We start from the raw sequence: 12,112 nt of genomic DNA, 5'->3' as shown, positions 1-12,112 counted from the left end.
ACAATTCAAAAAGGACATTGAAAAACTGGAGCGTGTCCAAGAGGAGGGTGACTAAAATGGTGAAAGGTCTGGAAACCATGCCCTATGAGGAACGACTCAGGGAGCTGGGGATGTTTAGCCTGGAGAAGAGAAGGTTAAGAGGGGATATGATAGCCCTGTTTAAATATTTGAAGGGATGTCATATTGAGGAGGTAACAAGCTTGTTTTCTGCTGCTCCAGAGAACAGAACCCGGAACAATGGATGCAAGCTCCAGGAAAAGAGATTCCACCTCAACATTAGGAGGAACTTCCTGACAGTAAGGGCTGTTCAACAGTGGAATGCACTCCCTTGGAGTGTAGTGGAGTCTCCTTCCTTAGAGGTTTTTAAGCAGAGGCTGGATGGCCATCTGTTGGGAATGCTTTGTTTTGGATTTCCTGCATGGCAGGGGGTTGGACTGGATGGCCCTTGCAGTCTCTTCCAACTCTATGATTCTAATAAAGGAGTTCTCCTAACTTGGATCAATCATTGACCGTAACAGAAACTGCAGTCAAGAAATCAGAAGACTGACATTGGGAAGGGCAGCTATGAAGGAACTAGTCAAGATTCTAAAGTGCAAAGAAATAAAACTGAATACTAAACTTAGGATCGTCCAAGCTACTGTGTTCCCCACCACCATGTATAGATGTGAAAGCTGGACAGTGAAGAAGGCTGACAGAAGGAGAATCAACTCATTTGAGAAGTGGTGCTGGGAAAGAGTGCTGAAGATACTGTGGGTGGTCAAAAAGACAAACGTATGGGTCCCAGAACTGATCAAGCGTGAACTTTCCCTAGTAGCCAAGATGACCAAACTGAGTCTGTTATGTTTCAGACAGAAGGAAAAACTCATTAGAAAAGTCAATAATGCTAGGAAAGGTGGAGAACAATAGAAATTGAGGACAGGGGATCTTGGAGGTGTTTGACAACAACAAATATAATCAGGAGGAGAGTTTCTGGATGAGTTTCGCACTGATGGCAATAGCATTCACATTATGATATCTCTGAGTTTGGTATTAATTTGATATAAATTAGGTTCGGGGGTTGAGAGTTCAATGTTGGATGCTAGCTCTTGGTGCACCTCAGCTGATTTCTTCTTCTCCTTTATTTTCTCTACCTCTTCCTCCTCCCCCCCCCCCCCTACCTTGTACCCACATCCCCCTTTGCACCCATATCAGTTCTGCCAATGTTCCATGCAATTTTCAGTACTATTAATCATAGTAAATTTCCACAGTGTATGGCTGAACTGGGATTTGAAGGCACAGTTGTTTCTGCCCTTGAAGTACCTGAAAATGAGGTGTGTCGACTGCTGTATGATAATGTCCCTTGTGGTTCCATCCTCTTTCATGTGTTACTTAACATCTACATCAGTGATGGCAGAATAAATTGCCCTCTGGATGTTAACTGGACATCAGAATTCCTATCTTCCTTCACCATTAGCTGAAAGAAAAGGTGACTTGGAAATTCATTGTAGCCCTGACTACACTATTTGGGGGAAAGTACAAGGTCAGAGTGTTGAGCTGGATGCTAAGCCCAGGTTCAAAGTGTTGTCCAGTTGTAGTAAATTCTGGCCATGGCGTAGCCTACCTTACAGGATTATATAGATAACAATAATGATTTGAGAATGCTTTCAGGTGGACAGCTCCTATAACTATCAATCAAAACACCCAATGCAGCTATTCCATCACTCTCTCTTTCCCACCCCTACTTAATTTTTTTTGTAAAGGAAAAAAAAAGACATATTTTCACAGGATTTCCCCATGAATGATTTGTTGCTGGTTATTCCCTGGTCATTCCCAGGATAAAGGTGCTTTAATTGTGATGTCATGTGTAAATCTTAATTATGATTGCACAATTTTAACGGAATAATCACTGTTTATACCCAATTTCCCTCTGATTTCCCCATGTGATAAAGTCCATAGAGTTGGAAAGGATCACAAGGTCAACCTTGTCAAACCTCTGCCATGCAGGAATACACAACTAAAGAACTCCCAAAAGACACCCTTCCAGTCTCTGTTTAAAGACGCCCAAAGAAGGAAAGTCCACCAACTTCTGAGAAAGTCTAGTCCACTGTCACACAACTGTTACAATTAAGAATATATTTACAATGTTTAGGTATAATCCCTTTCTTGTAAATTGTTAATACATTTGGGGTCCTTGTCAAACTTCATGTTTAAAGCAAACTGCATGACAAAAACCTAATCTAGAAACACCCTGAGACTTTGCACAAAACACAGATGTGATTTTTTAAAAAGTCTTTTTTAAGAAGCAGCCTCAAACTTCAGATACACAGTGTAGGGCAGTTCTAAACTCCAAAAGAAACTGGACTAGGTCACCAAGCACTTTAGGTCAAAAATGCATGAGGTTCTTTCCCAGAAATACTGCCCACCTGGGAGCAATAGTTCTCCTTCTTAAAGGAAACCTAGGTCAAATATTTCTCCAGTGTATCCAGTTTCCACGTCCTCCCACAGACTCCCATTTCCTTGTGGAAAGAAAAAGATTTCAGCTACTCTGCAGACAGAGGATGGATACGATCACGGCCTCTCTGAATGGAATGCAGCTACATGCTCAGCTAGAAAAACCTTGGACATCTGGTTGTAAGATTTTCACAGAGAACAGCTGACTGTTTTAATACAATTCACACAGCTTTTACTCAATGTTCAAAAGCTTTGGTACATTATTAGACAAAAATGTATGATGACCAGAAAGCCCCAGCCTCACCCCACAGCCTGCTCCTACTGTCCAGAAAATCAACTCCAGGGATATTTAGTGAACAAAGGGTCCAAATAAGCAATACTTGTCAAGTCAAGAAGGAAAAACAAAGCAACATACTTGATATCTGCTGGGATTTGGTTCCAGCTTCTGCCCTCCCCCCACCCCTATGGATACCAAATTCTGTGGGTGATCAGTGCCATTAACACAATTGCATAGCAAAATGGTGTCCCTTATATAAAAGGATGCATTCAACATTTTGCTGGGGTAAAAGGGAATTTTTGTTTTCCTGTTAATCTCTGTTGGGGGTTGTGAGGATCATCCAAGCCATCATATTCCCCATTGCTATGTACTGGTGAGGGTATTGGTGAGAACTGGTCAGTGAAGAAAGTCAACAGAAAGAAAGAAAAACTCATTTGACATGTAATGCTGGAGAAGAGTGCTGAGAATGGACAGCCAAGAAGACAAACAAATGGGTTATTAGAACAGAACAAACCTAAACTCTCTCTGGAATCCAGGATGACTGAGGAGGTCCTGCTTTGGCCACATCATGATGTTTATCACACTATACAGAGCCTGAGAATTCTAAATACCCCTCCTTAAAACTGCCAATCCCAGAATGCAACAGGAGGCAGCTAGAGCAGTCAAAGTGAAATAGTAGCACTTTAAGAGTATAGTGTGATAAACATCCATGAGAAGGGATGACTCATTAAAGAAAAAAATGCTAGGAAAGATAGAGGGTAGTAGAAGAGGCAGACCACACAGCGGATGGTTGGACTCAGTCTGAGAAGCATGGGCCTGAGCCTGCAGGACCTGAGCCAAGCAGTGGAGGACAGAGTCTGGGAGAGGTCTCATCCATGGGGTCACCATGAGTTGATGTCAACTTGAGGGTCGTTAACAACAACAAGATGATCATTCCAGGCATTGATTCCTCATTTAAGGGGAGACCACAGTTCCTGGAATCCCTGACGTCACCACCACCATACCCCCTACATCAGGGATGGGGAACCTATAGCCCTCCAGGTTTTGACAAACAATCATTCCCATCATGCTTCACCACCAGCCAAGCAGAAGGAAGTTTTAGCCAAGCTTGATTGTAGCTCCTTTCCTTATGGTGATGCTACATGTAAAGCATCCCTACAACCAAGCCCTTCTGAGCCTGGCTAAAACTTCCTTCAGCTTGGCTGGTGGTGAAGCACAATGGGAATGATAGTTTGTCAGAACCTGGAGAGCCATAGGTTCCCCACCCCTGCCTCTAGGTGATGAACCTGTCACCTCACCTCCACCCCAAAATACTACAACCTGGGCTTAGCTCTGGACATTCTCACACTGAGGCCTGTAACAGACAGCCAAAATAAAGCTGCTTCGAGTCACAGTGGAGGTATGGTGTTCCAATGATACATGTGTCCTAAGAGTCCAGAAGCCACACCAAAGCCACGCTCCAGTCCTTAAGGCTGGAGCGTGGCTTTGGTGCAACTTGCATCATTGAAACACCATACCTCCACTGTGACTCAAAGCAGCTTTATTTTGGCTGTCTGTAACAGGCCTGAGACTGCTATGCTGGTCTCTCCCTGGGCTTTCCACTCCACCATCTGAGGAAATTAGATTCAAGTCTACCAAAGCTCATGCTACCAACTTCTCCCTTCCAGTTAGTTCCAAAGGTGTTGCAAGATCCTTTGACCTATGGATTTTCCAGACTAACAGGATGGGTAGGCCTTTGGATTCCTCTACTGTTGGAAGCTCTTCAAGTTGGTTGGAAGATGAAAATGCCCAGGGAGGAGAAGAGCAGGAAGGAGTTGTAGTCTCCCCAAGACTGAGGGCAGTGGGCTTCTTCTCCTTCTCCAACTGTCCTCCTCCACAGGTTCCTGTCCTGAGTCATGGACCTCATTCACACTCATGTTTTTGTACCCAGTAGATCCAGGGAGATTTGATAATGTGACACTGAACTCAAGTCCCCACTACTCTCTGTGGCATTTTAACCCCCACTGGGGGTGAGGGGGATAGCAAAAGGGATAAAATGCCATGGGAAATTCAATTGTGTCAGGTGGGGGGATGAAGAGTAAGGAGGATGCTGAAGGACACAGCACAGGGGAGAGGAAGAGGAGGGGGAGCAAGGAGGACGTGGCGGCAAAAATCTGGAGAAGCATTCCCAGGCATTGTGCGATTATCATTTGCTATTTGATGTTCTTTTTGTTGCCTGTTTTATTGAACCCTTCCCTGTATTGCTATGTATTTTATATGTAGTATCCTATTATCTCCTAGATTGTACGCCACAGGCAGGTTGGTTTACTCTTATTTATAGTTTGTACGTACAGCGCTGTGAAAATCTACAGTGCTATATAAATAAAGAATAATAATAATAATCCTAGCACTGCTGCTGCAAAAAAAAAAAACCCACCCAAAACCTCGCTAGTTGACCCAGTGTCAAATGCACCAGGGCAGGTGGTTTTTTGCTGACTCCCCCTCCCCCTGCAAACTGCACCGAGTGCAGAGGAGGATGTGAACGCCAATGAAATAACCAGGTTCCACATGGGGTTATTTCACAGTGTGAATGGGGCCTTTGAATCATACAATCACAAAGTTGGAAGAGACCTCAAAGGGCATCCAGTCCAACCCCCTTCCATGTAGGAACACAATTCAATGCACACACACACCAACAGCCTGTTTAAAAACCACCAAAGGAGGAAACTCCCCCACTTTCTGAGGGAGTGTGTTCCACTGGCCAACAGCCCTCACTGTCCAAAAGTTCCTCCTAATATTGAGGTGGGCTCTCTTTCCTATAGCTTGAATCCATTGCTTCATGTCTTATTCTCTGGAGCAGCAGAAGAGACACTGGCTCCATCCTCAATGTGACACCCCTTCAAATACGGAAAAGCTATGCTATCACCTCCTAACCTTCTCTTCTGCAGGCTAAGCAGGCCCAGCTCCCTAGCTCTTTCCTCATAAGGCATGGTTTCCAGACCCTTCCCCATTTTGGTGGCCCTTCTTTGGACACGCACCAGTTTCTCAACGTCCTTTTATGAATTGTGGGGCCCAGAACTGGACACAGTGTTATTCCAGGTGAGGCCCGACCAGAGTAGAAGAGAGTGGCACTATCACTTCCCTGGATCTAGACCCTATGCCCCTATGCCTTGCACACCATGTGCTCCGGGGCTGCTCCTCACCCATTCAAATCCTCCAAGTCCCACCTATTCCTGCCCTCGTGGCCTCCGCCCCTTCCCTCCCCGAAAGATGGCCTTTCCCAGGCGGTGGATAGGGAAGGGAAGACCCCCTCTGCCCTCCCTCCGCTGAAGCCTTTCAAATCCAAACAGCCCCAAGAAAAGGGGCCGGAGGAGGAGGAGCAGAGGAAGGCCAGCAGCCAGGTGCCTCCGGCGAGGCTTCCCAACGGTCCGTTCCCGCCGCCCCAGACAGAGCTGCAGATTGCAAGGAGATTAAGGAGATCGGGGCTGCGACCACTCTGCAGAGGAAGGAGGGGGCCATTTGGACGCCCCACTACGAAGCATTGCTCCTCCTGACCTTTGCAGCTGAGGGCCGACCTTGCCGACACGTGTCGGGCAGGGAACGGCCAAGCGCAAGCTCAGCTTCCCACATTCCCAGCTCCACAGCTGCAGGATTGGCAGGAGCCGCCGTTATGCCCGGCCGGGGCTCTCTCTCCCTGGCATTGTCTGGGCTTGGGGCTCCCTAGCTCTCCTCCCTGGCCCTCTCGCTCGGGTCCAGTCCCCCCTCTTCCCCCCTCTGCCTTCCCTGGCACCATTGTCTTTGCCAGGCAGCCCTGCCTTCCTTCTCCGGAGGGGCACCAAGGACACGGCAGCCTCTCCACTGGAGCAGCTCCGCTTCCGAGGCCAGGGCGAGGGCCACCTAATCCCCTCCCTCCCTTCCTTCTTCCTCTCTCTGTCGCCTTTCCATCCTTCCTTCCTTCTCTCCCTCCCTCCCATCTTTTTTCCTTCCTTCCTTTCTCTCCCTCCCTCCCTCCCTCCCTCTCTTCTCTTTCTTTCCTTACCTGCTGGGTCGGGCAAAATGGACCGTCCGGAGCGTCCGCCCGGACCTCTGCAAAGGGGCATGGAGCATCTTCCTAGGCGTCCCTCGCCAAAGCCGGAGCCGCAAGCCTTTTTTCCCCCTCTATCCAGCGCTCGGCCACATGAAGCTCCAAAAGGAAGGAGCAGGAGGAGGCTCGAGCCCGGCCCCTGGGTCCTCCCCTCCCCTCTTCGCCTGCCCCCCTTTTTTCCAGGGCTCCTGTCAGCTCTGCTTAAAGCCCCAGCGCCCCATTTCCAGCCCACTGCAGGTACGAGAGAGAGAGAGACAGACAAAGGGGCTGCAGGAGAGATCCCCCTTTGGCTGCCCCCCCCCCCCCAGCAAAGGAATAGGGCCTCCTCCCTCCCCCTCCAAAGGGCTGGGAGGGGGCGCTGCGGCATCCTCAGCGCTGTAACCCTTTCCCTCCCTGGCCCTGGACCACTCCCCCGCTCCGGCAGACAGAGGCAAGCCCGCTTTGTTCTTCGCCTGCTGCTCTCTGGGTTAGCCCTGGGCTTTGGGGCAGTCTGTTGCAAGCGTGCACCTCCTAGGAGCAGTAGCCAGGATCAAAATTCAAGAAGTCACCTGAATAAACTGGAAAGCTGAACCAAAGCTAACAAAATGATATTCAACACAGAAAAATGTGAGGTGGCACTTAGGGCAGAAAAACCAAATGGACTGATATTGGATGGGGCACACCTGGCTGAATGAATCTACATGTGAAAGGGATCTGGGAGTCCAAGTAGAGAAGCTGAATATGAGTGAACAGTGTGATGCAGCAGCTAAAAAGGCCAATGCAATTTTAGGCTGCATCAATAGATGTATAGTGTCTAGAAGATCAAGGGAAGTAATAGTCTCACTCTATTCTGCTCTGGTCAGGCCCCACCTGGAATAACACTGTGTCCAGTTCTGGGCACCGCAATTTAAAAAGGATGTTGAGAAAATGGAGAGCGCCCAAAGGAGGACAACGAAAATGGTGAAGGGTCTGGAAACTTATGTGGAACAACTTAGGGAGCTGGGGATGTTTAGCCTGGAGAAGAGAAGGTTAAGAGGTGACATGATAGCCCTGTTTAAGTATTTGAAGGGATGTCATATTGAGGAGGGAGCAAGCTTGTTTTCTGCTGCTCCAGAGACTAGAACCTGAAGCAATGGATGCAAGCTCCAGGAAAAGAGATTCCACCTCAACATTAGGAGGAACTTCCTGACAGTAAGGGCTGTTCAACAGTGGAACAAACTCCCTTGGAGTGTGGTTGAGTCTCCTTTCTTGGTGGTCTTTAAACAGAGGCTGGATGGCCATCTGTTGGGGATGCTTTGATTTAGATTTCCTGCATGGCATGGGTTGGACTGGATGGCTCTTGCAGTCTCTTCCAACTCTATGATTCTAACAATCTTACTTTTGTTCTGTACTAAGCTATATTATGCACCTGAGATGAAGGATGGCAGTTGTGATGTTTAACCTACCTTGATTTATCAGATCAAATGATTTCAATTGCTCAAAAAAAAAAAAAATTGCTGGAGCTGGAGCTTCATGTTGTAGCAGTGCCTGAGAGCCTTGCATATCAGCTTCACAGCAAACAGTTAGAGAAGAGTAGGCAGGAGGATGGGGGAAGGTGAGACCTTGAAGGTACAGAGGAAAATTGGACAATTTTGTCCCGCTGAATCATGTATATATCATCACCTCACTGTTCCTTTCAGCAGTCTTGCCAGGTAGGCCAGTAGTATCTCCAGGTTGCAGAGAGGGGAGTTAAGGCTCAGAACAGTGCAGGGACGTAGCCAGGATTTTAGGAAGGGGGGGGTCCAGACTAAGTGCCACCATTATAATGGGGCTTGAGTACAGCGGCGCAGAAGCACACTCCATTCATTTTTCTGATGGAAGGGGGGGGTCTGGACCCCAAGATCCCCCCTTGGCTACATCCCTGAACAGTGGCTTGCTTAAGGTTGCTTATTATGCATAGAAGAGAGCCAGTGTGGTGTAGTGGTTTGAGTGTTGGACTAGGACACTGGGAAACCAGGGTTCAGATTCCCACTTGGTCATGGAAGCCCACTGGGTGACCTTGGGCAAATCACACTCTCTCAGCCTCAGAGGAAGGCAAAGGCAACCTCCCTCTGAACAAATTTTGTCAAGAAACCCCCTTGATAGGTTCACCTGAGGGCAACCATGCAATAGAAATGACTTGAAGACACACACAATAAGTATGTGTAAGAGACATTTGTCAGGCTCAAGGCTATGGAATGCTGGGAGTTGGAGTTCATTGTGGGGTCCAGAGCAGAACTCCACTGTGTGACCATAACAAACTCCAACTCCCACAATTCCATAGCCTTGAGCCTGACAAATGCCAAACTGGGTTATTTCTCCAGTGTGGATGCAGCGTCCTCTTGTTCTGCTTCCGTTCACCTTTCCTAGCATCATTGTTTCTTTCTAGGGAGTCATGCCTCCTCATGATGTGAATCATAGAATCGTAGAGTTGGAAGAGACCACAAGGGCCATCCAGTCCAACCCCCTGCCATCCAGGAAATCTCAATCAAAGCATCCCTGACAGATGGCCATCCAGCCTCTGTTTAAATTAAAGACCTCCAAGGAAGGAGACTCCACTATGAGGGAGTTTGTTCCAGTCACAGCCCTTACTGTCAGGAAGTTGTTCCTCATAGGACATGGTTTCCAGACCCTTCACCATCTAAAATGGGTGTCCAGGTGTGCTTAATTCTGCATGGTAGCCATCAGTTCTGTACTGTACTAAGGGTTTTGCTTTCAGCAAGATCAGTTACTACTGATTTAAAGGAGCCACACACCATGCTCTCCTGCACTTTTGATTCTAAATTCCAGTTTCTTTGTCTTGACTTTCCTCCTCTTATTCTCTTGTATGGAAAGAAGTAACATAAGGAATAGGTGGAAGACTAATCTACCACCTCGAAGAGTTAATTCAGCCATTTCACAACTTGTACAGTTGGCACTGTACAGTTTCTGACATAAGCCTGCAATGCCCCTGATGTACAGACAGCTGCAGTATCATCTCACAAGGTCAGGTAAAAAGCCCTCTGTGAAAGGCATCATGACCATCTCCTTCTGACATTGCTTTAATGCTTGCAGAGATCTAACGCCTCACTTAGGCTTCAGCTGCTGAGTCAGAGAAGCATGGCAAAATTCCGTCATACCTGATTATGGGTTAGAAAAACCAGGTCATTCTGACTCAGGTACAGACAAGGTTACTGGGAGGGAGTTTCGAGCTGAAACACGCTCAGAAAACACAGAATTGCTGACAAAAGACGACTGCTGCTGCCGTCACTAGGTACTAAGGTTTCTAAGGTCATTTGATTTTCTTCACCCCACCTTCCCTCCCTCCCTCCGACTATGTGGTGAGGATATTTGCAATGGTCTCTGAAACCTCATCTTTCTCAAGGATCTGGATTAAGGCTGGAGTTTTTCCCCGCTTTGAACCAAAGGGAAAAAAAGAATGTGGGATAGAAAGAAACATGAAAAAAGGCAGTTCTACTGAATGAGGTTGATTCCCTGAGTACATCTCTAATAACCCTGCCAGTCAGTGCATAATAACAACCAAGGCAATTGATGGCCAACCCATTGCTATTCAAGTCACACAAATGCCTCCTATCAATTTTAACATGAGCTGAATCTGGCTTACCTTTGAGTGTGGTAAAATGGGTGATTTTAAAAGCAGCACAAACCTCTAAAATATATTAAGAGAGTCTTGTGAATAGTTTATCATGGTCAAATTCCTCAAACTGTTTATTGTAGTCAAATCTGTGGACTTTTACAGCATATTTTAAAGGCTGCAGTTCATGGCAATGATCTGGAACAGCAATTCCTAATCTTTTTGAGTGCTGGAACCAGCATCTTTAAAGCTGGATCTTCTTATACTCAGCACAGCTTGATAAATGTTATTTTACTCAGATATACACCAAAACAGAATGCTCTAAGCAGATTACTTATAGCTGCCATTTTAAGTTGAAACTCGAGAATTGCACCATGAAATCTGTAATATTAGGAACATAAATGATAAAGAAGGCACTGCATTATTTCACCTCTTGCTGCTGGTTTTATCTTAGATTTTAGTATGTGTTATTTTATTGCTATTTTGTATTGTTTTAATTTAATCAGAGAATTCTGTTTACTAGATGATCCATAAGTGCTGGAAATAACCATAAAATTATGTCTTAAGAATGCTTATGAAGCAGTCCAAAGGTTCCAGACATACATAGGATGCTTTCATTATATGTGCCAAAAGGACAGCAGACTATTGTCTGATCAGTGTGCTTAAACATGCTAGCCAGTCAAACTTATTTATGTTACACAACATTCAGTTTCACATTCAAATATGCAGCAGATGACCCAATGTTTAACCATATTAACACATTAGCCTTTCCTGTAGACTATATTTTCCCACCGTAGACTTTACCTGTCAAATGAGTATGAAAGAACATCTTTTCCCAAACTGAAACTCTTTGACTCAGCTATTCAATACAAGAGCAGAAAGATCTGTGATTACAATATAAAAATTACTAGTTAGTTGTCCTTTAGCTGTTAATCCATATTTACAGAGCTCATTGAAGTCTACAGCATGATAGAGAGGGTTAAACATAACATAGCATTAGCAAAGCTGTCTGGTCAGTCTTCTCCTTTCTATGGGACTGGAAATAAGTACTTTCTTCCTCAAGCTTTTTTCTTTCTTGGCAAGGCCTTTTTCTCTTCTCCCTTGTCAATGAGCTTTCACTCTGCATCTTGTTTATTCCCATTCCCAGATAAACAATAAAATGGTAAGGAATAAGTCTGATTTCATACTTTTAAATTAACTCAATGAAATTGGAGGCATATGGTGTAGCATGAGTTTAACAGTACAAGGTGTTGGTTATTACCTATAAAGCCCTATATGGCTTGGGCCCGAGTTACTTGAGGGACCGCATCTCCCCATATAATCCGCCCCGCACACTTAGAACAGCCGGGAAGAACCTGTTGAAAATACCAGCTTCCAAGTATGTTGTTACATCCCAGATGGCCTTTCCATTTGTTGTTACCCTGAGGATCTGGAATAGTTTTCCTGATGAGCTCCGTCTTATGACCCCCCTGGAATCATTTAAAAAGAGTCTTAAAACCGTCCTCTTTTGTCAAGTCTTCCCCCCTGAAGAATGAAGTTTGTAATTTTTGATACCATCGATTCTTTGCCTACCCTGGATATGTATGTTGCATGATTGTTTTTAGAGCTTTTGTATAATTGGATTTTATTATGATATTGTTGTTTGTAATGGTTTTTTAATTAGTCTGTAATCCCGCTTCGATCCTATGGGAGAGGCAGGGAAACACAAATAAAATATTATTATTATTATTATTATTATTATTATTATTATTATTATTATTATTAATGGTAC

At 45.5% G+C, this 12,112-nt stretch overlaps 1 protein-coding gene across 11 annotated transcripts in view; it reads right to left on the bottom strand.

Annotated features, from left to right (window-relative positions):
- NAV1 (neuron navigator 1) overlaps positions 1-12,112 on the bottom strand; it is a 416,170-nt gene that overhangs the window by 96,314 nt on the left and 307,744 nt on the right. Inside the window, exon 1 of one of the 11 annotated variants that reach the window (XM_042462112.1) lies at positions 6,726-6,851. The exons of the other annotated variants lie outside the window; for them this stretch is intronic. Within the exon in view, the coding sequence (XP_042318046.1) occupies positions 6,726-6,793 (68 nt within the window). The 5' untranslated portion in view covers positions 6,794-6,851. Of the gene's footprint in view, positions 1-6,725; positions 6,852-12,112 lie in introns of those variants that run through there. 11 annotated transcript variants of the gene reach the window in all.

The sequence above is a fragment of the Sceloporus undulatus genome, chromosome 4 (assembly GCF_019175285.1).
Source record: "Sceloporus undulatus isolate JIND9_A2432 ecotype Alabama chromosome 4, SceUnd_v1.1, whole genome shotgun sequence".
Taxonomy (NCBI): Eukaryota; Metazoa; Chordata; class Lepidosauria; order Squamata; family Phrynosomatidae; genus Sceloporus; species Sceloporus undulatus.
The sequence above is the reverse complement of the archived record's forward strand: the minus strand, read 5'-3'. Positions and strand labels throughout refer to the sequence as shown.